General features: G+C 37.9%; 1 protein-coding gene across 3 annotated transcripts in view; it reads right to left on the bottom strand.

The window, feature by feature from the left end:
* LOC124866813 (protein unc-13 homolog C-like) overlaps positions 1-21171 on the bottom strand; it is a 188194-nt gene that overhangs the window by 108982 nt on the left and 58041 nt on the right. For all 3 annotated transcript variants that reach the window (XM_047362769.1, XM_047362770.1, XM_047362772.1), the window contains 5 exons: positions 20804-20973; positions 14382-14497; positions 13520-13683; positions 922-1078; positions 472-540 (listed from right to left, as the gene is read on the bottom strand). In XM_047362769.1, coding sequence (XP_047218725.1) covers positions 472-540; positions 922-1078; positions 13520-13683; positions 14382-14497; positions 20804-20973 — 676 coding nt within the window. The remainder of the gene's footprint in view (positions 1-471; positions 541-921; positions 1079-13519; positions 13684-14381; positions 14498-20803; positions 20974-21171) is intronic.

Genomic DNA, 21171 nt, shown 5'->3' with positions numbered 1-21171 from the left:
CCAATCTGAGCACAACAGGCAAATATTCTAGTCTCTAGATGTGTAAATCTGATAGAAACATGGCTCAAAAGACTTGCTGCTGTAACTGTAGTGGCTTGGCAGGTTTTACAGATAGTTCTACACAGTAATAATTCAGGGGTATGAATACATATGTACACCACACTTTTAAAACAAAATGTGAAAAACGTAAATAAAAAGTAAATGGCTGTGAGTAGGTTTGCATGGCACTGTACTGAATGAAAGGTTGGCTATAACACAAAGCAGAGGGTCATCATTTTTGAAGACCCTGATATTGAAAGTGAAAAACTACACAATAACCGCATGATGTTTATACATGTCGGGGTAGATCTGGGTTTATCGTTGCATGGATAATCCATATTTTGTAAACTCTCCGACTTCACAGCAGTGTGTGCATCAGCTGTAAACATGTAAACCCATGAAAAAACCAAATATAAAAATTTTCTTACATACCCGGTATTTTGAAAGGTCGATCCTCAAAGAGTTATGCAGCTGGTCCAGTAATTTGACGAATTTCTCCTTCTGTTAGGATAAGAATTTCATAATTCAGCTTCCACCCAAAGCACCATGCCAAAAAAATTTATAACACTGCCTGGTCTGTGGTATTGCCTGAATGCAGTGATTTATTTTTACTTCTTAGAATAAAATATAGTTGTTTAGCTATGCTGCCAGACTTGGCTTGGTGCCTGATAATATTATTTCTTGTCTTGCAACATTAGTTTATTAAAAGACATGACACTGGCAGAGATGTTTTATGGTTTTGATTTCAGTGTGTGATTTATTTAGAATGTTAACTGAAAACTAGCACAAGAATAGAATGATGTCAGAAATGTCCAAAATTATTATTAAGGTTGGAAAAAAGATCTACCAGCCAAAAGGACTGACAATAAAAGGAGCACTCACCCCAAAGTTAGAGGCCGCAAATCGGTCAGAAGCAGAGGCGGTGGTTGTTGTGGTGGTGGTTGTGTGAGCAAAGTAGGCATTGATATTGGCGAGCAGGTTGCTCATCACTGCAGGCACACCGGGACACATGTATTTGGCAGACAGACAAGAGAAATGCCTGCAGAGGAGAATAAACAGCTATCATCTTACTGTAAGTGTCTTAAGAGTCAATGTATCTATCTTCTTGTTGCCAAGAAATGAAAGAAAATCACATGACATACTTGATTCAAAGACTTATGAAAAACACCCTGAAGCTATTCTTAACCCATAAACTGTTTCACATTTTGACAATTTACAACCACACACTTCAAGGAATTTTATTGGAATTTTATCTGATGGACAAAAACAAACTGGTACGTAACTGTGAAGTGGAAGCAAGGGGATACATGGTTTTCAAACCTTTTTCACAAATACAAATCTTAAAATTATGGCTTGTTATTGAGTTCACCACCCATTCATCCAATACCCTACATAAAAGGCAGCACCACCAATTGCCTTTAGACATTAAGTAATTAGTAAATAGAGTCCACCTGTGAGTTGTTTAATCTCCGCATAAAAGCAGCTGTTTGGTAAAGACCTCAGAAAACATTAGAGAACAAACAGCATCTTGAAGAAGGAACACAGCAGACAGATAAAGGATAAAGTTATGGAGATGTTTAAAGAAGGAATAGGTTGTGAAACAATTCCCCAAGCTTTGAATAACTCAATGTTGTGGCCAATCCATTTTCCAAAAATGTAAAGGGTATGTCACAGGGTTGTGTACCTAAACTCACAAGCCAGGAAAGTAGAGCATTAATCAGAGAAGCAGAAAAACATGCAAAATAAGTATGTGTAGGAAACTAAATCTGCACGTCACCCTCAAGGTGGAGGTTAACCTTCTGGGAGGGCAAGAAGTCTAAAGATACAGCCAGACCTACAATAGAATGGCTTAAATCAAAGCATATTTATGGTTTAGATGGATCCAATCAAAGTCCAGACTTAAATCCAATCCGTAGGTCGGAGATGCTTGCTCGGAATACTTGCAGGTATAATTACAGCAAAAGCTGGTTCTACAAAGTATTGATTCAGGGACTACATACATTTGCATGCTATACTTTACCGTAATTTTGAAAACAAACTATCAATTTCCTTGCATTTAAACATTTGTGCCATTTTATTTTTGTCTATGCAAAAGGAAAATAAAATAAAATACACTGAGCTATGGTGTTGTAGGATGATAAAATATGAAAATGTTCAAGGCGTGTGAATAATTGCACATATCAGAAAATCAACAGGATCATCACCTAATAATAACGTAGAATTTTACTATTTTCACCTTCAGACTGCTGTCTGTGAGAGGATTAATTTGAATGTTCCGAACAATTGCCTTTGCCAAAAGAGTTGGAATACAAGTAGTCCTGACTGCCCTGTTCATGTAGTAAAAAAGTCTCTCCAGGGGCCGTAATATTATATCATTAATCAAGGCTGTATAACAAGTAATATTTATGATATCAGGGTGCAATGGGGTATATGCAATAAAGTATGACAGTAAACCAAAAGATCAAGGGGTTGAAGGCTGAAAACAATGTATTTTGTGGGGAAGTAGTTTCATTTTCTTCATGTTTATGAAGATCCATTTAGACATCCAGGTAGTGATGCTTCTTCAAAAATCTTTAATCTTTTAACCTTTAATCTTTCTTCTGTGTCTGCTGCTTTTAAATGCAGACATCTAGATCTCCCACTGTAAGAGAGGATTGTATTGTAGTGCTAAACAGAGCAGACCGAACACGCTTGACTTCATTGAAAACAAATATTTTTTTCATTCGAGAGGCTTTTTTTTATTATAACTGAGAGTAAGGGGACTCCTGAGCATTAAACCTCTTGTAGGTTCATCAGCAACTGCTGAAAAGGAAACGCCAAAAGAAAAAGAAGAAGAAGAGGGTAATTAGCTCATTAAGGTTATATGTGGGCTGGTGAAGTGGGATGTCAAGGTATGAAGCGAGTTCAGCTGTCTCAGGAGGGATTTAAGGTTTTCTCTGTAAGTCAACACCTTAACTGTTGAGTTTTGATTTGTGAGGACTGAAAAGGCTGCTTTTGGGCAAGTGGATTTAACATGAGATCTAAATCACCTTAGAATTTTCAGCTTGACCAGCCAGAACTGGTGGCCTGCCAGAATGAACGGGTAGCGCTGACATTGATGCTCTTTGGCTCTTCGAAATATTCGCAGGTTAATAGAGAAGCTACAGTATTTGAAAGGAAGCTCCATTTTCTAGGAACATATGATTGCAGGTCATTTTGGCTGCTGCTTTAAAACAGGAATCCCCTTCACAAAACTCTAAGATGTAATTTTGGCATTTCTGTGTGTCTTGTGAAAGGACACACGTGGCATGTGTAATTGAAGTTAACCTGCTGTTGTTAGGCCTCTGAATGGTCAAACAAGGAAGTCAAAGCCCCATTTCAATTACTTGTGTAGAAGTAAACAGTATGCAATATGCAGAGGTCCAATATGCACCTCTGTGTGGTGCATATTTATTGCACATCATTTCTTGCCACTGAAATATTAGACGATTTGCAATGAAGTGCAGTGAGACAGATCACTGGAGATTTTTCAGTAGCTGTGTTGCTTGAAACTAGAACAAAATTGAAAAGGCGTCACATGCCACCATTGTTTTTAACTCTTAAGGGAGATATTCAACACACAAATTATGTGTAACATTCTAAATATCGACCACTTATTTCTACCTTATGCCTACTCTGGCTGTGTCAATGCCAGTTGGATTTTTGGAAAACTCACATGAATGTGGCTATTTGTGGCTTGAATGTGATTTAGGAACAACCAGAGGCAGCTCAGAGAGAGACTCGTCTTCATAGGTTTATGATGGAAGCTTTTTTTTTTTTGACAGAGAATAGTGAGTGAGACCAGCAGGTAACAGGAAGGTGGAATGTTTCATTGCAAAGTTGCATTTGGGCTTCTAAACATCTCTTTTTCATGGAACATGCTGGATTTGGAAATGTTGACAGCTTTTTGAAAATCTCATAGTTAAGGTTAGTGTAACGCCTGGTTCTTGAAAATATTTTATTATTAGGGGCCAATTTCCTCCTGTGTCGACCTCACTTCCTATATGTGGTAGGGTTACAGAGTTCACTTCCTCCATCTCCTCTTCACTGTGGCTGTGGCACTTTTGGGTCCAAACAAATGCAATACTACTAAAAACACTTCATTTGAAACATTATTTCAGCTGCGAGTCTTTTGTTTTATGTGTCCTGTATTGGTTTTATTGGTAGCAACCGTTTCTTTTGTTTTTTAATTGGTTCTAATCACCGCTATTGCCACTAGTCAGAACTCTATAGCACTATCTGCTAATTTTAGCCTACTGGTCGCGCTTGGAGTCTGACCAAACAATGCTTTTTCTAACAAAGTATTAAACATTTGAGTTATTTCACAAGCTGAATTGTAAGGTAAGGTAAGTTTATTTATATAGCGCTTTTCAGCAACGAGACACTCAAAGCGCTGAACATACAATTTCAATACAATCACAAAGCAAATAAACACAGATACAGACACAGAAAAACAAATCAAATGATAAAATCAAACAACAGAGGTAATTTTAAAAAGTAAAATAAAATAAAGAGAATAGAATGATGGACAAGAAAATGAAAGGAAAATTGGAATGAAAACGCAACTAATCATACCTAGATGGCACAGTCAAAGGCCACTCTAAACAAATAAGTTTTTAATCTTGATTTAAAGCAACTGAGGGTTTCGGCGCTTTTACAGTTTTCTGGCAGTTTATTCCAGATTAGTGGAGCATAAGAACTAAAAGCTGCTTCTCCATGTTTGGTTCTGGTTCTGGGTATGCAGAGTAGATTTGAGCCAGAAGACCTGAGAGGTCTGGCTGGTTGATACACTGACAACAAGTCTGTAATGTATTTTGGTGCTAAGCCATTCAGTGATTTATAGACTAACAGAAGTATTTTAAAGTCTATTCTCTGAGCTACAGGGAGCCAGTGTAAGGACTTACACTGGCTCAGAAAAGAAAGATTCCCTTGCATTTTTCAGTTGTAGGTTATATCTGTATGGTCTCTCTTTATAGATTAAATAGTGAACCTGGAGTCCAGTCTTTCGTCACCTGCGTTCAGGTTTTCGACACTCCTTTTCACTTCTGACTGGTGGAGCACTTCTCCAGGGAGACATTTTCTTCCAAGAAACGACTTTCACTTTAATTGGAGCAATTGAATCAATGATGTCCAAGATTTTAGAATGAAAGTTTTCTACCAGCTCGTCTACAGTGTTACAGGGCAAAGTGGAGGTAGAAGAGTAAATCTGGTTAAAGGTTTCAGCCGCACCGTCCTTAAAGATGCGTTTTCTTATCATGTCTCTTTGGCAAACTGAGTCATTGGAGATGATGCTTTCAAAAATAACAGAAAAGTGGTCAGATAGAGCAACATCAATTACAGACACCTTGGAAATGTTTAGACCCTTAGTGATGATCAAGTCCAAAATATGTCCCTGTTTGTGCATTTGCTGTTTAACATGTTGAGTCAAACCAAAATTTCTAAGAGTGTCACATAGATCTATTGGACTTCTGTCTTCAGGATTGTTCATGTGAATGTTGAAATCTCCCACAATTATTAAACAGTCATAGTCAACACATATCACAGATAAAAGCTCATTAAAATCATTGATAAAGTTTGTTTTGGACTTAGGAGGCCTGTAAATATTCAAGAACATGGTTCGGACTGGGCTCTTTACCTGGAGAGCCAGTCGTTAACACTTTAACACTTTAAAGTAATACTCTATTAAACCATTTTTGACATGCTGTTTTTGTACAATTTGGAAATCTTTCTTGGTCCGTGCTAAAACGGCAGCTAATTTTGTACACAGAAATCCAGTTGACTTTAATGTAGCTACATATGATTGTTGTGCAACATTGTTTAACTATTCCTGATATTGCATGAGTATTTTGATAAGTACTTAAGTATTTTGAGTACTCAGATGATGTAAATGCATTTAGTGATTTTTGGTAAATATTATTGAACTTATTAAATGAACTGAATAGGATTGGTTGTAATTATTTAGTTTATTTTATTTATTGTTGTATCATGCTTTGATGGTTTACTGTGCAATAAGTAATTATTTATTGATAATTATGGATAAATTAACATAATGTATTGAATTAATATATTTTTTCCCAAGAGGAGGACCCCTTTATTCCGGGGTGGAGACAGGCAGACCGCCCAAGCCACGAGTCCAGACTAGGGCAGGCACCGCCCAAACACGAACAACCCCAGCCCAGACCTCAGACCCAAGACCCCCACACCCCAACCCCGGCCCTTAATGCCCTTAATGATTTTTGGTAAATATTATTGAACTAATTAAATTAACTGAATAGGATTGGTTGTAATTATTTAGTTTATTTTATTTATTGTTGTATCATGCTTTGATAGTTTACTGTGCAATAAGTAATTATGTATTGATAATTCGGTATAAATTAATATAATGTATTGAATTCATATATTTTTAAAATTAAATATGAATATTTGTTTTGTGGCAGGGTAACACTCAGAACTAGGCACTTCCCGAACACAAACAACCCCAGGCTGGAGCCAGACACAAATTTCAAAGACATGCTTCCCAAAAAAAATGCCATGAATAAGAGAGCTCCATCCCCGAAAATCGACTGAAGATACATACACACAGCCCTCGCTCTGAGCTCCCCCGCCATGTCCTGCTCCCCCACTCCCGCCAAAACCCGGTGGGCACCCCAGCCAGCTGACCGGGCGCAGAAACCAGAAACCAAAATTCCCGAAAAAATCTGAATGATCCCGAGAAAACTTAAGCGCCAGCCCGAGTACCAATCAACCTTCGAGACCCGAAGCCGAGACCTCAACCAGAAGCCCCGCTGCTCCTCCTGGCCTCCAAGAGTAAATGTCATATGGATAAATAAAATTTATGTTTTTGACCATTTGTAGGTCAGGTTTTTTTTTTCATGGACTGAAAAAAAGTGGAACTCAAGTTCTAACTCAAGATTGCAAGCTACCTTTTACTACCTTTGTGGTAGGATTAAACAAACTACATTTTCCTCCTGAGTTTTGGACTTTTTGTTTTACATTTTGTGACTATTCTTATGTTCATGAACTGATTCCACATCCCTTTGTACAACTACTAACAATCCTGCTGCTTTACAAACCATGTGAAATGACTCCCAAGTAATTTTTAAGCCATATTAATAAATCCTGACAACTTTTGTCTTTCACATTCAAAGGGCATGGAATATAATTATCAGACCCAACATAAAAAATGTAAAGGTAATAGTTTCTGTGTTCTCTTTATTACTTAAGATAACTGCATACACCATCCTTATGACCATGACCCACATCAACCAAACACCTTAATGCAACAGATACAGTATGTCTGAGAGCTTAAATGCAGAAAAAGTAGGCTGAGTGCAGTGCAGCGTTTGTTTTGGGGCTCATTCTTTATATCTGTGGAAATCACAAATACAAAATTACTGATCACATCATGAGAATCACAAATAATTCTTTTTATACACACCCATTTGCATTCAAACATTTCTATGCATAATGTAGTGCATACAATCATTGTATCTTTCTATAAATATTTTAAAGCGGCACTGCAAAGCTGGGTGCTGGACGAGAAAGAAAAACAGATTTCGAAACTAAGAATATCTTGCACAGTGAGTCATTGCTATATAAATGCCCAGAGTGATGTGGGGTAACGATTACAGATTCCTTTCCCTTCCTGAGTGCAGTCCATGCACACACACACATACACATACACACACAAACACAAATATGTTCTCATTGGAAGCCCTATTTAATTACTCTGCTTTCAGCCTCCAAATTACCCAGCAGCACTTGGAGTTAGGCGAGCAAAGAGAGTGATGCAGGGAGAGTGATGATGGCATCCGCTGAATTCCCATGATGCTTTTAGACCTGGATCTCTTGAGCCAAATTTTGAGAGGGGATGCATTGTGTAACCCAGTGGCCTCCCTGCTTTGGTTTTCAGCAGTGAATGAGATGCACTAACAATATGTTCACATGACATATTATGATTTCTGACAGTGAGGAGAAATTAGATATTAGGAAAATGAGGAGTGAGGGTTAGGAGGTTGGTGGGGGATGAGGGCAGTTGGTTGGGACCAGTGACGGAGAGAAATGAGGGAAATAGGACAGTTATGTGCACATTGGCAATTGTTGTGGATAGGGGCTGGTCTTAGGAGGTAGAGCAACTTCTCACAGCTGCTGTGATTTATGCAGCTGTCATGTCAGGAGTGACTGGGAGTCGAGGATTTTTGATGAAGGAAAAATGTAAAGGTAAGGCCTTTCATGCATTCTTGATGAAGCATAATAAACACTTAGGTGAGAAACACTGAATCAAAACAAGGTTCAGGCCCGAAGCATTAACTCCACCTAATAAAGCTAGTAATAAGCCCTCTCAGTGCTTCGCCTCTCTGGACTTAAAGAAGCAAAAAATTCCTCACATGGTGCAACACACTGAATATCATACTGAAACAAACTTCTCCTTGAAAAAGTGCCGTACTGAAGCAGCAACACTGATGATGTGCACTTGTGTTTAAAAGAGAAGTCATGTGTTTAAAAGTGAATAAATTCATGTATTAGCTTCAATTTCTACACTGGGAACATTGCACATTCTATTACAAATCATGATATAAGAATATAAATGTATCAAATCTGTTCTCACTCTACAGAAAGTAAAGGAATAAGGGTTGAAGGATGTTTGTCTTCTTTGTGTGTTACTTACAAACTTAAATATTAAGACTAATATTTTCAGTGACTCACTGACCTAATGTTTAGTTGTATTAGCATTGTAACCTGACCTGGCCAGCTGCAAGATGTAATAATCCTTGCCATAGCTGGACTGTTTCTGAACAGGCCTATGTGCTTGCTTGAAAGAACAACTCTATTAATCTGTCCACATGCCCAGAACACTCTATCTGAACTGTTCTTGAATTGGGCTTGCATGCTATTTGGGAATTAACCTTTTTTTCTACGTCATAATCCCCCTGCAATAAGTGAAAATTTATCTCCAGCAGTCTACGGGCGGGAGGCGGGGTACACCCTGGACTAGATATATAGTAAATTAGTAAATTATAAACCAAATTTGAGATTGTTCTGTTTAGTGATATTGGGCTGCTTTTTTGTTGAACATAGCTACAGGGGTTGGACAATGAAATTGAAACACCTGGTTTTAGACCACAAAAATTTATTAGTATGGTGTAGGGCCTCCTTTTGCGGCCAGTACAGCGTCAATTAATCTTGGGAATGACATATACAAGTCCTGCACAGTGGTCAGAGGGATTTTAAGCCATTCTTCTTGCAGGATAGTGGCCAGGTCACTACGTGATACTGGTGGAGGAAAACGTTTCCTGACTCGCTCCTCCAAAACACCCCAAAGTGGCTCAATAATATTTAGATCTGGTGACTGTGCAGGACATGGGAGATGTTCAACTTCACTTTCATGTTCATCAAACCAATCTTTCACCAGTCTTGCTGTGTGTATTGGTGCATTGTCATCCTGATACACGACACCGCCTTCAGGATACAATGTTTGAACCATTGGATGCACATGGTCCTCAAGAATGGTTCGGTAGTCCTTGGCAGTGACGTGCCCATCTAGCACAAGTATTGGGCCAAGGGAATGCCATGATATGGCAGCCCAAACCATCACTGATCCACCCCCATGCTTCACTCTGGGCATGCAACAGTCTGGGTGGTACGCTTCTTTGGGGCTTCTCCACACCATAACTCTCTTGGATGTGGGGAAAACAGTAAAGGTGGACTCATCAGAGAACAATACATGTTTCACATTGTCCACAGCCCAAGATTTGCACTCCTTGCACCATTGAAACCGACGTTTGGCATTGGCATGAGTGACCAATGGTTTGGCTATAGCAGCCCAGCCATGTATATTGACCCTGTGGAGCTCCCAATGGACAGTTCTGGAGGAAACAGGAGAGTTGAGGTGCACATTTAATTCTGCCATGACTTGGGCAACCGTGGTTTTGTGTTTTTTGGATACAATCCGGGTTAGCACCCGAACATCCCTTTCAGACAGCTTCCTCTTGCGTCCACAGTTAATCCTGTTGGATGTGGTTCGTCCTTCCTGGTGGTATGCTGACATTACCCTGGATACCATGGCTCTTGATACATCACAAAGACTTGCTGTCTTGGTCACAGATGCGCCAGCAAGACGTACACCAACAATTTGTCCTCATTTGAACTCTGGTATGTCACCCATAATGTTGTGTGCATTTCAATATTTTGAGCAAAACTGTGCTCTTACCCTGCTAATTGAACCTTCACACTCTGCTCTTACTGGTGCAATGTGCAATTAATGAAGACTGTCTACCAGGCTGGTCCAATTTAGCCATGAAACCTCCCACATTAAAATGACAGGTGTTTCAGTTTCATTGTCCAACCCCTGTATATTCCTACTTATGTAGCAGCAGCTCCACTCATTTCTCGTGGCTATTAAAAAGATAATTTATTTATTGTGAAGGATTAGAGATTTTAAAACAGGAAAGCCAATGACATGATGGCCCTATGAGGAAAGCAGGGAGATTGATGAAGGAGCTGGTGTGAGGAGAATCAAATATGCTCAGGGCCTAATGGGAAACAGGTAATAAAACTCAGAAACATTGTTAAGTACACAAGGCTTTTTAAACTTGCTAAGGCAACATCTTTAGTCAATTTTGGCTAGATAAGCACTCCATGTTTCTACATTTAAAGCAAATTTCTTAAAGTCTATTAGGACTAATAACAACATTGTTATTAAGATTTGAGTGGAACCTTTCATGGTTACAGATTACAAAATCAGCGACTGGTACTGCCAATGAAGTGAGATTGTCATTCAGGAGAATGAGAGGTTGAAAGGTGTAGTTTAAGGCTGATTTTGGATTTTAAAGCTCACACAAAAATCCCAACAATAGTAGTTATTTCTGACTGAATTACTTGAATCAACAGTCAGTAAATCAGCATGAGTACCTAAACGTATTCTTTTGTCATTGTCATTTTAAAACTATTGTAAGAAGTGTAACTTTTAATGTTATATATAATTGCAATTTATAATTAATCTAAAGACTACTATAACTATTTGTGTAGTTAATGAAAACACATGCTATGTCCCTGTAGTTTTTGAACAGCTGATTGTGCTTATGCTTGGTATTTTTATATACCATTTATTTTATCAGAGCAGAAAACGTTACGATATAGAGTTTTAACATCATGTCATTTTTTTTTTCAGGAAGCATGAATTGACTGGGTCTGCCTTTTAATGTATGTTATTAAACATGGAAATACAACAAGGATAATCTTATCTGTGAATTAATATATAATAATAAAGTGGCATCGATTCAAAAAGTTAACATGTGTTTGCCTGGCATGGGCTGAGATGGTGAAAACTTTAATACTGATCCTGTTAAAAATCCTGAACATTTGTAGGCTTCATCACAAACTGAATTGTGATTTGCACTGAAGGCTGGAAATTACAACTGACATGGTTTCCACAAGGTCTCAAAAACTAAGAAATCTAATTATTTTTAATTACATCTATATTTTCAAAACAAGGCCTTACATTATATTTACATCTTAAAATTGTATTTTTGTTCCTTCATTGCATCTTTTGTTGATTTTTTTTTTTTTTTTTAGAAATGCACTGTTGACATTTGTTTGCTCTGTGATTTGTACTTCCAGCTCAGCTAAGCTAGAAGGGGTGTAAAAGCATGAGTCCCACACTCAAAAATACTAAATTAAGATGACAAAGTTATATTTAACAAGTAAATCAGGGGCGCCTGCAGGATTTTATCGGAAGGTACGCACAAAACCATCATCGCACTTGACCCACTCAAACCCAACCACAACCCTGACACACATCATGCGCCTGGCGCACAAAACCAAACATTACACCTGACCCACACAAATACAGGCCACCTGTGCGCAATGCACATGGGATTCAAAAACACCAACATTGCACCACACACCTGAAGGTTTGGTCCTGACCCACCAAAAAAATGCCATAGGAACGTGATGCGCATGGCGCATCTAGTCCATACATGGCCCAACACACACAATGCGATACACACATACATACATACGTATGCCTACATACATATGTTTATTTGTTTGTAATTACACTAAATGATAAAAAAGGAAAACCAAGCCTTTCTATTCAAAGTGAACTCTCCTCCTGTCTGTCGCATCAAACTACATTAACACCTTCTCACTGCTGATGTTTATTTTGGGGTGAATGTTCATCAGGGCCAGAGCAGTGAGCCTGGTGTCCGACAACGTGTTGCGTATATAATATTTAAAGCCCCTCAGCATGCTGAAGATCTGCTCTGCTGAGGCAGTGGACACTGGCATACTCTTTTACTATTGTATGTACATTTTGGGAGAAAAGGCGCCACCAGCCAGATAAACAAAAGTAAACTAACCAATTAAATTTTAGTTTAGGACGCATGTGCTCTCACCTTTACAGACACATACAGTTGTACATACAGAACGTTTTGACACAAAAGACCATTTCTTATTTTATTTCATTCACAATTTTGGTAAGAAATCAATAAAAGTCAAATAATTATAATAATAGATTTTTTTTTTTTATCAAAGCAAAATCTCAAGGAACACACATTGCGCACAGCCGTACAGCTGCAGGCGCCACTGCTGAAAATTAGAAAGTCAAAAGCTTAACTTTCAGAAAGTTTGTATACAAATGCAAAGTTGATTTGAAGTAGGTAAAAAAAAACTGCCAACAAAAATATAATACTTCTATTTTGTACTCTCAACAGAGTCAAAACTAAAACAGAAACCTAAGCATTGAAATCAAGACTACAAATCAACAATCACAATGAAGGATATCAACACTAACTATTACCATTTGAATGACCTAAAGCATCCTTCAAGTATCCAAATAGTGGAAAAAAACATGTGATCCCGCAGTGGTGCAACTGAACAAACAGTGCAAACCTCCAGGGAAATGGCCAAATGCTCACAGCCAATCAATGGTCTCATTGGAAAAGATTGCTTCTGAATTACTATACATGACTAAAGCATACATGACTAATGGGTCAAAATGATATTTAGATACAAAGAATACATTTACATCGACCATATTAGAAATCCCAGAGGCAAATGTTTTAAAGTATGGAACAAAATCATTACATGTCAGCAATCAATATTTAATTTTAAGATCTTTTTCATGTCTCTTTCTGTCTGAGAAGTGAAAAATCAACATTTATGGAAGGCCAAGGTAACACTTGATCAGAGAAACAACCTGAGGGTGAAACAAGGATGTTAACGGGTGCCTGTGATCAATGTGACCAAGGCTGGTTAGGTTTTTCCCCTCTAACCAACAAGTTATCAATCAAACAGACGGAGGAGCTCGATTGTCTTCCTGGCTCCAATTCTGCTGAGACATTTTTACAACTCTTCTGTTCCTTCAGCCCTCCTTCTAACATCCGATTCTCCCCTCAACTCTGCCCAATAAGACAGTGACAGATTGATGAGGTAAAAGGCTATAGATCAGGGAGGTACTAACGTCATAGCCTGATAGATGGACTCCACCCCGTATCTCATGGCAAATTCATCCACTATCTCCTGAGACACATCATCAAAGTAGACCTTCCATGCGTCGTCCCCTTTCACCTGCGGTATCTTCACCACACCGCTGTTCTTTACTTCAGTCAGATAGTGGAACAGGTTCTGTTGAGTAATACAGGAGACAAAAAGATCAGATTTAAAAGAGATCTTTCTGCAGCGGTGTGTTCAAGCTGGTAATCGATTAATATCATGGCTGACGTCTGCAAGAATAATGCTAGGCTGCACATAGTCATGGGACATGACCGTTTAAAAGGAATACCAAGGTTTTTAAATGCTATAGTTTCAAAACAGCAAAAATGCCCCACCTTTTCCTGTGCACTGCCAGTCAGATGGCTGAAAAGAACGCTGCTACATCTTTCCCTTATTTCCCAAGAAAGACTAATTTATTCAGAAATATTTTGTGGAGAAAACAAAAAGATATTTCATACTGTTGAAACTTTATTTAAAACAATGTAAATTAGTTGGCATATGTGTATAATTTGCTAATGTCTATTCAGTTCAGTTTTATTTATATAGTGCCAATATGTATCAATAATAAATAATGTACATAATATGCTAGATATAATTATGACTTTAATAATCAAGATATTATTTTGATAATTGTTGTTTTAATGTTTAAAAGAAAGCAGTTCTATTATGCCATAAAGCTTTATTTTACATTTTGGTGTAAATGCCATGATACTTTTGCTGGAGATTCTCATACAATGAGAATCTCATATCGCCCCATGCCTAGCTACGACAATGATGGGATCAGAGACTGTGCTGAATTTGACAGAAACACTATCACCTCTGCTACTTACCTCATGTAAACAAGTGTACTGGCCATGAGGAGGAGCCACATTCTCCTCTCCTTTCATTTCAACACTGATCTTTAGTCTGATGGCACCAGATACTGCAGATTTATCAGTTCTCTTATCTGTTACACATGAGAAAGACAAGGAATCTTACTTGAAATACTCTCAAGATACACAAAATCACAAGGATCTTATTAAGTTAAGGTGTCCATTTCAAATCAACCAGTGGTGCTGTTCCTAATTCAAACTTAAATCAATGTATTCTTTTAATTCTACACAAAATAAAATATAACAAAACATAACAGGGACAGCTTTAGGTCAAGTCACCCTTTCACCAATTAGTGCACTACTTTTGTCCCTTTGCATTGCTATTTCTTCCTTTCCTACTTCTCTTCATACCCATGTAGTCTAAACAAGAAATGTTTTTTTTTTTCATTTTAATAAAGTATTTACAAAAGTTACTTTCATTTTGTATTGCACACAGTTTTTCTTTCTTTTGGCTCTATTTGCCAATTGAGCCAGTTGAATTCTTTAATATGATATGATCTCTGATCAAACCAGAATAATTTTAGATGGTCTTCTTACTCTAGATAATATTTAATGAAGCCAAATTACAAATTACAAAACTACTTTAAGGCATCAGCTGTTAAGGGATGTATAAAACATCCCTTGGCAAGCACAAATTGATGTATGGTTAGTACGAAATGTCCCATAGTACAGAGTAACAATTCATACCCAAAAACATTGGGCATGAAACTACCAAAACTGCATAAGGAGGAAAGGGTGAAGAGGCAAAAGCACCAGCTTCCCACATGGGCCTAAAAAAGTTTAAACGTTCATTTAAACAGAAGCATAACAGAAAACACCACAGATAAAAACACAAAACAGTAATTGTCTACCACTTCTTCCATAGTGAGTCGCGGGGAAGCTGGTGCCTGTCTCCAGCAGCCTATGGGCGAGAGGCGCAGTGGACCATGGACAGGTCGCCTGTACATCGCAGGGCAACACAGACACATACAAGACAAACAACCATGCACACACTCATTCACACCTAAGAGCAATTTAGAGAAACCACTTAACCTAACAGTGATATTTTTGGACTGTGGAGGAAGTTGGAGTACCAGGAGGGAACCCACGCATGCACGGGGAGAACATGCAAACTCCATGCAGAAAGACCCCCGGCTGGGAGTCAAACACAGGAGCTTCTTGCTGCAAGGCAACAGTGCTACCAACTGCGCCACCGTGCAGCCCTCATTAAAATTAAAATAATGTTTTATCTGGTCTTGCACTGAATGGTTGTTTGAAGGTATACCAATTATTGGCAAAGTTAGTTCCAAGACTAACATAACTTCATTTCCAGATTCTTCAAGATAATCCTTGGTTCTCATACATAAATAACAATAAATGGTAATGTTGCATCACTCTTTTGATTATGGTTTTAAACAATCTTTGATTCACTTGTTCATATTGTATATAGTTGGTATTCCTTATTCTTTCATTTTGTGTGGTATTTTAGTTGGGTAGTACTAGGATAGTAAGATAGAGTTTGTAGACTGAAATATGTTTGACTTTGAGTTGACTTATTTTTGTTAATAAATTCTTGTATTTTAAGAAATGTGTGAATTTATTCCATCTGTTTGCAGAGTTTTGCTGTTCAGTAATGCTAGAGCTTGATTAACCTTTTTTCTGTTGTCCTAATACCAATGCCTTATTGGATGGATTTTCACAGGACAACACTTAAACGACTGAATTTTTATTTCATTCAATATTAAATGATATAATTATAATACATCAGCTGTCAACCTTTTTTATCAAATGTCCTCCTGGTAGGTGCAATTTGACAAATGGTCAATAAAAAAAACTGCATGGAACAGACCCACAGTATAACAAAAAAAGAGAACACAAACAAATGCACAAAATGAAAGACTGAATACATATAGGTCTCAGAGATAACAACACCACAACTGTGGAGGCTTGAAACAATCCTTTGATCTTTTGCTTGCCAAATGGGTTAAATTTCCTTTAAAGATGGTTAGTCAAGAGACAGGAAAGTGAAAAATAATAGCATGGCAAAGTGACAGTGAATAGCACTACAAATGCAAAAGCTCCAGACTGAAGAGGAGGTCAGGAGGCTTAGAGAGGAGGGCAGTAGAAGGGTTGGGCACCCATAACAGCACTGTCCTGTTTAAACATTCACTCTTAACATTTAAAAAGACACAGAGCAGCAGTGGTGGGCAGGGGTCACTATTACCACAAATTGCTTCCTGTTAGCTAAAGAGGCAAACAAAGAGACAACCGCCAGTCATAGTACTTTAATGGAAGTGAGAGAATTTATTATGATATTATTTAACCTCATTCAATTTCATGTACAAGAGAAGAAGTGGTACAAAGCAACATTTGATACCCGAACAGCGATGCTGAATATTGTTGCATCTCAATAAATTATATCACTGGAAAATGTATTTATTCAACTAAGTGTAGCTCATTGCTCATATTATATAGATTATTTACCCACAAGTGGATATATTTTAAGAGTATATTTTCCAAGTTTTTTCTTTTACAATCACCGAAGGCTGAGGTTGTCCCTGTTGCTTGGATACCCTTTTATACTTTTTTTCTTTCCATTTAACCTACCATGCTTGTATACAGCACTCACAAATAACCAGCTTCTTTAGTATTGATATTTTCTGTATGGAGGGTGTCACTGACTGTCTACTTGTCAACTGTCAAATCACCTTTACTTATGATTGAATAGACCATGTAAAAAGACTAAGAAGTTTTAGATAAATTTCTGTATTAATTTTTTTTTCTTTTTTTGTTGTTGTTGTTGGTCTTAGGTAATTCTAGTTTTCATAGAAACTGAATTTTGGGTTTCATTACCTGTATGCTAAATGCATTAAATTTAACAGAAATAAAGACTTGAAATAAATCCACATGTGAAGTCTTAATCTATATATGGTTTTCACTTTTCTACCTAAATTACCTAAAAGAAATTTACTTTTTGATGATTCATTCATTCATTCATCTTCTATACCGCTTCTTCCATAGTGGGTCACGAGGGATCTGGTGCCTATCTCCAGCAGTCGAACCCAGCACCTTCTTGCTGCAAGGCAACAATTTTTCAACATTTTTCTGTGATAAGTACAACATCACAATGTTTTTCAACCTTTTCACCTAACATTCTCTGATTTTTGTTTCTCAAATTTGAATGTTTACACAATTAATCAAATTTCCTATTTGACTTTTACAAGACAACTTTCTTCTGTTAACTTTTGAAATATCAAAATGCTTTTTTTGATTTATAAACTTTTTTTATTAAATAAAAAAAATCTATTTTTCAAATCACTGATTTAAAATTAATTATTAGACAGTACAGCTCTGGATGATTGTGAATTTTTAAGGTCATATGAAGACTACTTTAGTTTGTCAAATAACTATATATTTAATAGTAAATGTTACATGGACTATGAATCTCCATAAAATTTCTAAATATTTTTGTAAACAGGGCCAAAACGAGTTTGAATGTCCCTCCCAAACTCTTGAAGGAGGCAAAGCAAAGCGTGAGGTAATTGTTGTCGAACAACACAGCCTTCAGTGCACTCTTGGTTTGGATTCCCTGGTAGAAGCAGCTTATATTTATATAAAAAGCTTATTATTTTATATTTTTTTAAGTGGTCCATATTTACTTTTTTGATTTAAAATGGGATATTGCGTGGCTTTTGGGTGCACAAATAGAGCAGGGTCAACTACCAGCCTTTATAGTTTTCCAAAAGAACCATGAAGGCGAAAGATTTGGGTGGATGCTGTGAGGAGGTAAGACTGGAAACCAACTCAGCATAGCAAGCTCTGCTCAGACCATTTCGAAGAGTCTGCCTTTTCCAAAAGGCTCTAGCTGAAGGAGGACGCAGTGCCATCAATATTTCATTGTGCTGAAAGTATTCTGGGCAAAAACACTGAGGCAATGGTGGGACCTTCTGCAGGGGCAATGATATGACCTTTTTTAGCAACATCACGAGGCAAAATAATGCACAGAAAAACAAAACGTGGGCTAGCATGTAGGCTATGTTGAAAATATGTAATTAGATTTCAAACCAATATCAAAAAATGAACACGTTTATTTCTATTGTATTCCATATAATTACTGTCAGCTTCACTAAACCTGATAATGACTCATAAGAAAAAGAGGGGACAAAAAAGGTCATTTACGCACACACAACGGTACAGCAGGCGGGGTCAGAGCGGCAACTTGTCCATTCTGGAAAAGTCCCGAACAGCTGTTCAGTGCAGGGCCGTCAGCCTGCCTTGTTCATTACCCGAACAGCTATGCTGAGCTTCTCGAACAGGACTGTAACTGGGGTTATGGCTCATTTACTAACCAGACAGTGGGAGCCTGGTGCGGATATGCGCACATGGAACAGGTAAAGCAGACCAGCATTACCCAGGATGAAGTTAGCGGTAAACCCCGAATGCTGACCCTGCATTGCATTTGCCGATAATTACCGATTTATCCAGCATCACATGTACTTTAATGAGCATTGTCTCAAGCTGGCTCCGAGACAGGTTCAAACAGGTACAGCTGGACGGTTTTTATGTTTACCTCTGAAGCAAAATCGAACTCTGTGTCAGACATGCTAGCAATAGGATTATTTCTCCAAAGTGACATCACATAGCAACAGCAATATACCTTAGAAAAAAGAATTCTGATTTTCAGCTCTGCTTCAGAGCTTGGTTTAGCAGGTTGAAAAGCTGTAGTTTTTTATATTTTTCCTTTTCACAGACATGACAAAGTTTTTACGCTCGATGCCTGGCCAGATGCAACTGGGATTTAATCACGGTTCCCTCACATCAAAGAGACGGACTTAGGCCACTACACCCACGGTTGTGGTTGTAAACTTTGAGTGCCTTAAGTTAATAGAAAAAATCAAAATGTCAGTTATTAGTATTGAGTTTTACAGTTTTATTAGGTTCACATGCATCATGACAATATAATGCGAAGCAATCATTTCATCAGAACACTACGGACATGATCTTCTAAAGGTTTGTGTGTACAAAAACATGTACAAACTGGATTACGTGTGCAAAGCTGATCTACCAACCAGGTGCAAATCCAATTGAAGTGCGGGCGCAAACGTTTTAGTGAGTTTGTCTTCTTGAATTTGTAAAACATATGTTAATGAACCAAACTCACCAATATATGGTAGGAGGATATGCAAATATGCTTACCAGCCACAATATAATTTATCAAACTTGAAACAGATTGCGGATGCTGTTCTTGCATCTATATTTAGCACTTTTGAAAGGCATGTGCAAACTGGCATGCAAAAATATTGTGCCATGTTATTTGATAAACAACACTGAACATTAACAGCCACCACAACCTAAAAAATATCATGGAGCTGAAGGGAAGTGGAAGGAAAAACAAATAATAAAAAAACTGTCCTGTGCACTCCTTGTGCACTAGACAGATTATATAATTTTTTTCTCCACAATGTTCTGTTACGGCTCTGTACGAAGCACATTTTTCCATCCATCCATTTTCTTTACATTTTCTTTACATCCATCCATTTTCTTCCTTACGGGGCAGGTGGTGCCTATCTCCATAGGTCTATGGGCGAGAGGCAGGGAACACCCTGGACAGGTCGCCAGTTCATTGCAGGGCAACACAGAGACATACAGGACAAACAACCATGCACACACCCATTCATACCTAAGGGCAATATAAAGAGACCAGTTCACCTAACAGTCATGTTTTTGGACTGTGGGAGGAAGCCGGAGTGCCCAGAGAGAACCCACCCTTGGACGGGGAGAACATACAAACACCATGCAGACAAACCCAAGAACGGAAGTCGAACCCAACTGCGCAACCGTGCAGCCCAAGCACATTCATGTTTTATTAAATTAGTATGGGCCTACCTTGGTTTGCAATGTATGGGTCAAGTAAGTCATTTTCCTCAATTTAAAACAGTTGTTACAGTTTTCTAGATTTTATAATTGATATTTCATGGTTTTATAATTGATATTTCACTGTAGCTTTTACAATTTTCATGTTTTTAAATGTTTTACTGTTGATTCGGAGCAATTTGAGATTCTTATATAAATGCAATTTATTATTATTATTATATTTTTTATTATTATTATTTCCTCTTACTCAATGGCTTCGAACTTCATCTTTCTTTTACACCTGCTCCCCGACACTCTCTATAGTGACAACCAGTAGAACAATTTCCTCATTTAAATAGGACGGCCCAAACAGCTTTTGCACCTGTTATCTATTGTGTACGCAATCTTTGCATATCGTTCACACCACGCCCACTTATTGCAAGTGCAATTTTTTTTTTTTTTTTGCACAAGCAATTTAGAATCTTTGAAGATCAGGCCCCATGTATTTATCACTGGTTTAGAGCTGATAAAGTTAAAAGGGAACATACCCAGATTGTACCAAACGTCCATCTCTCCACTGAGCGTGCGGACTTCGATGATGGTCTGGCCCAGGAAGTCATCTGACTCACGCTTGAAATGTTGCTTCACCCGTGACTTGATGTCATCATCTTCATCCCAAACACGCACCTTTATTCGGTCAGTAGCATTGTGGCATTCGCTGTAAGTTGGAAGATGATTTTTCCAGGTCAACTCGATCACAATCACAGCAACATAAACACAGCAGCAATGAAAATCATATTTTCAGGTTGGTGTATTCAGCAAAAGAAAGAGTTCGTCACAACGAAATCACAAGGTTCAGACACTAACTGCCACTTCTCTTACTAACATTTAAAGAACAATAACAGTGTTAGAACAA

The sequence above is a fragment of the Girardinichthys multiradiatus genome, chromosome 4 (assembly GCF_021462225.1).
Source record: "Girardinichthys multiradiatus isolate DD_20200921_A chromosome 4, DD_fGirMul_XY1, whole genome shotgun sequence".
Taxonomy (NCBI): domain Eukaryota; kingdom Metazoa; phylum Chordata; class Actinopteri; order Cyprinodontiformes; family Goodeidae; genus Girardinichthys; species Girardinichthys multiradiatus.
The sequence above is the reverse complement of the archived record's forward strand: the minus strand, read 5'-3'. Positions and strand labels throughout refer to the sequence as shown.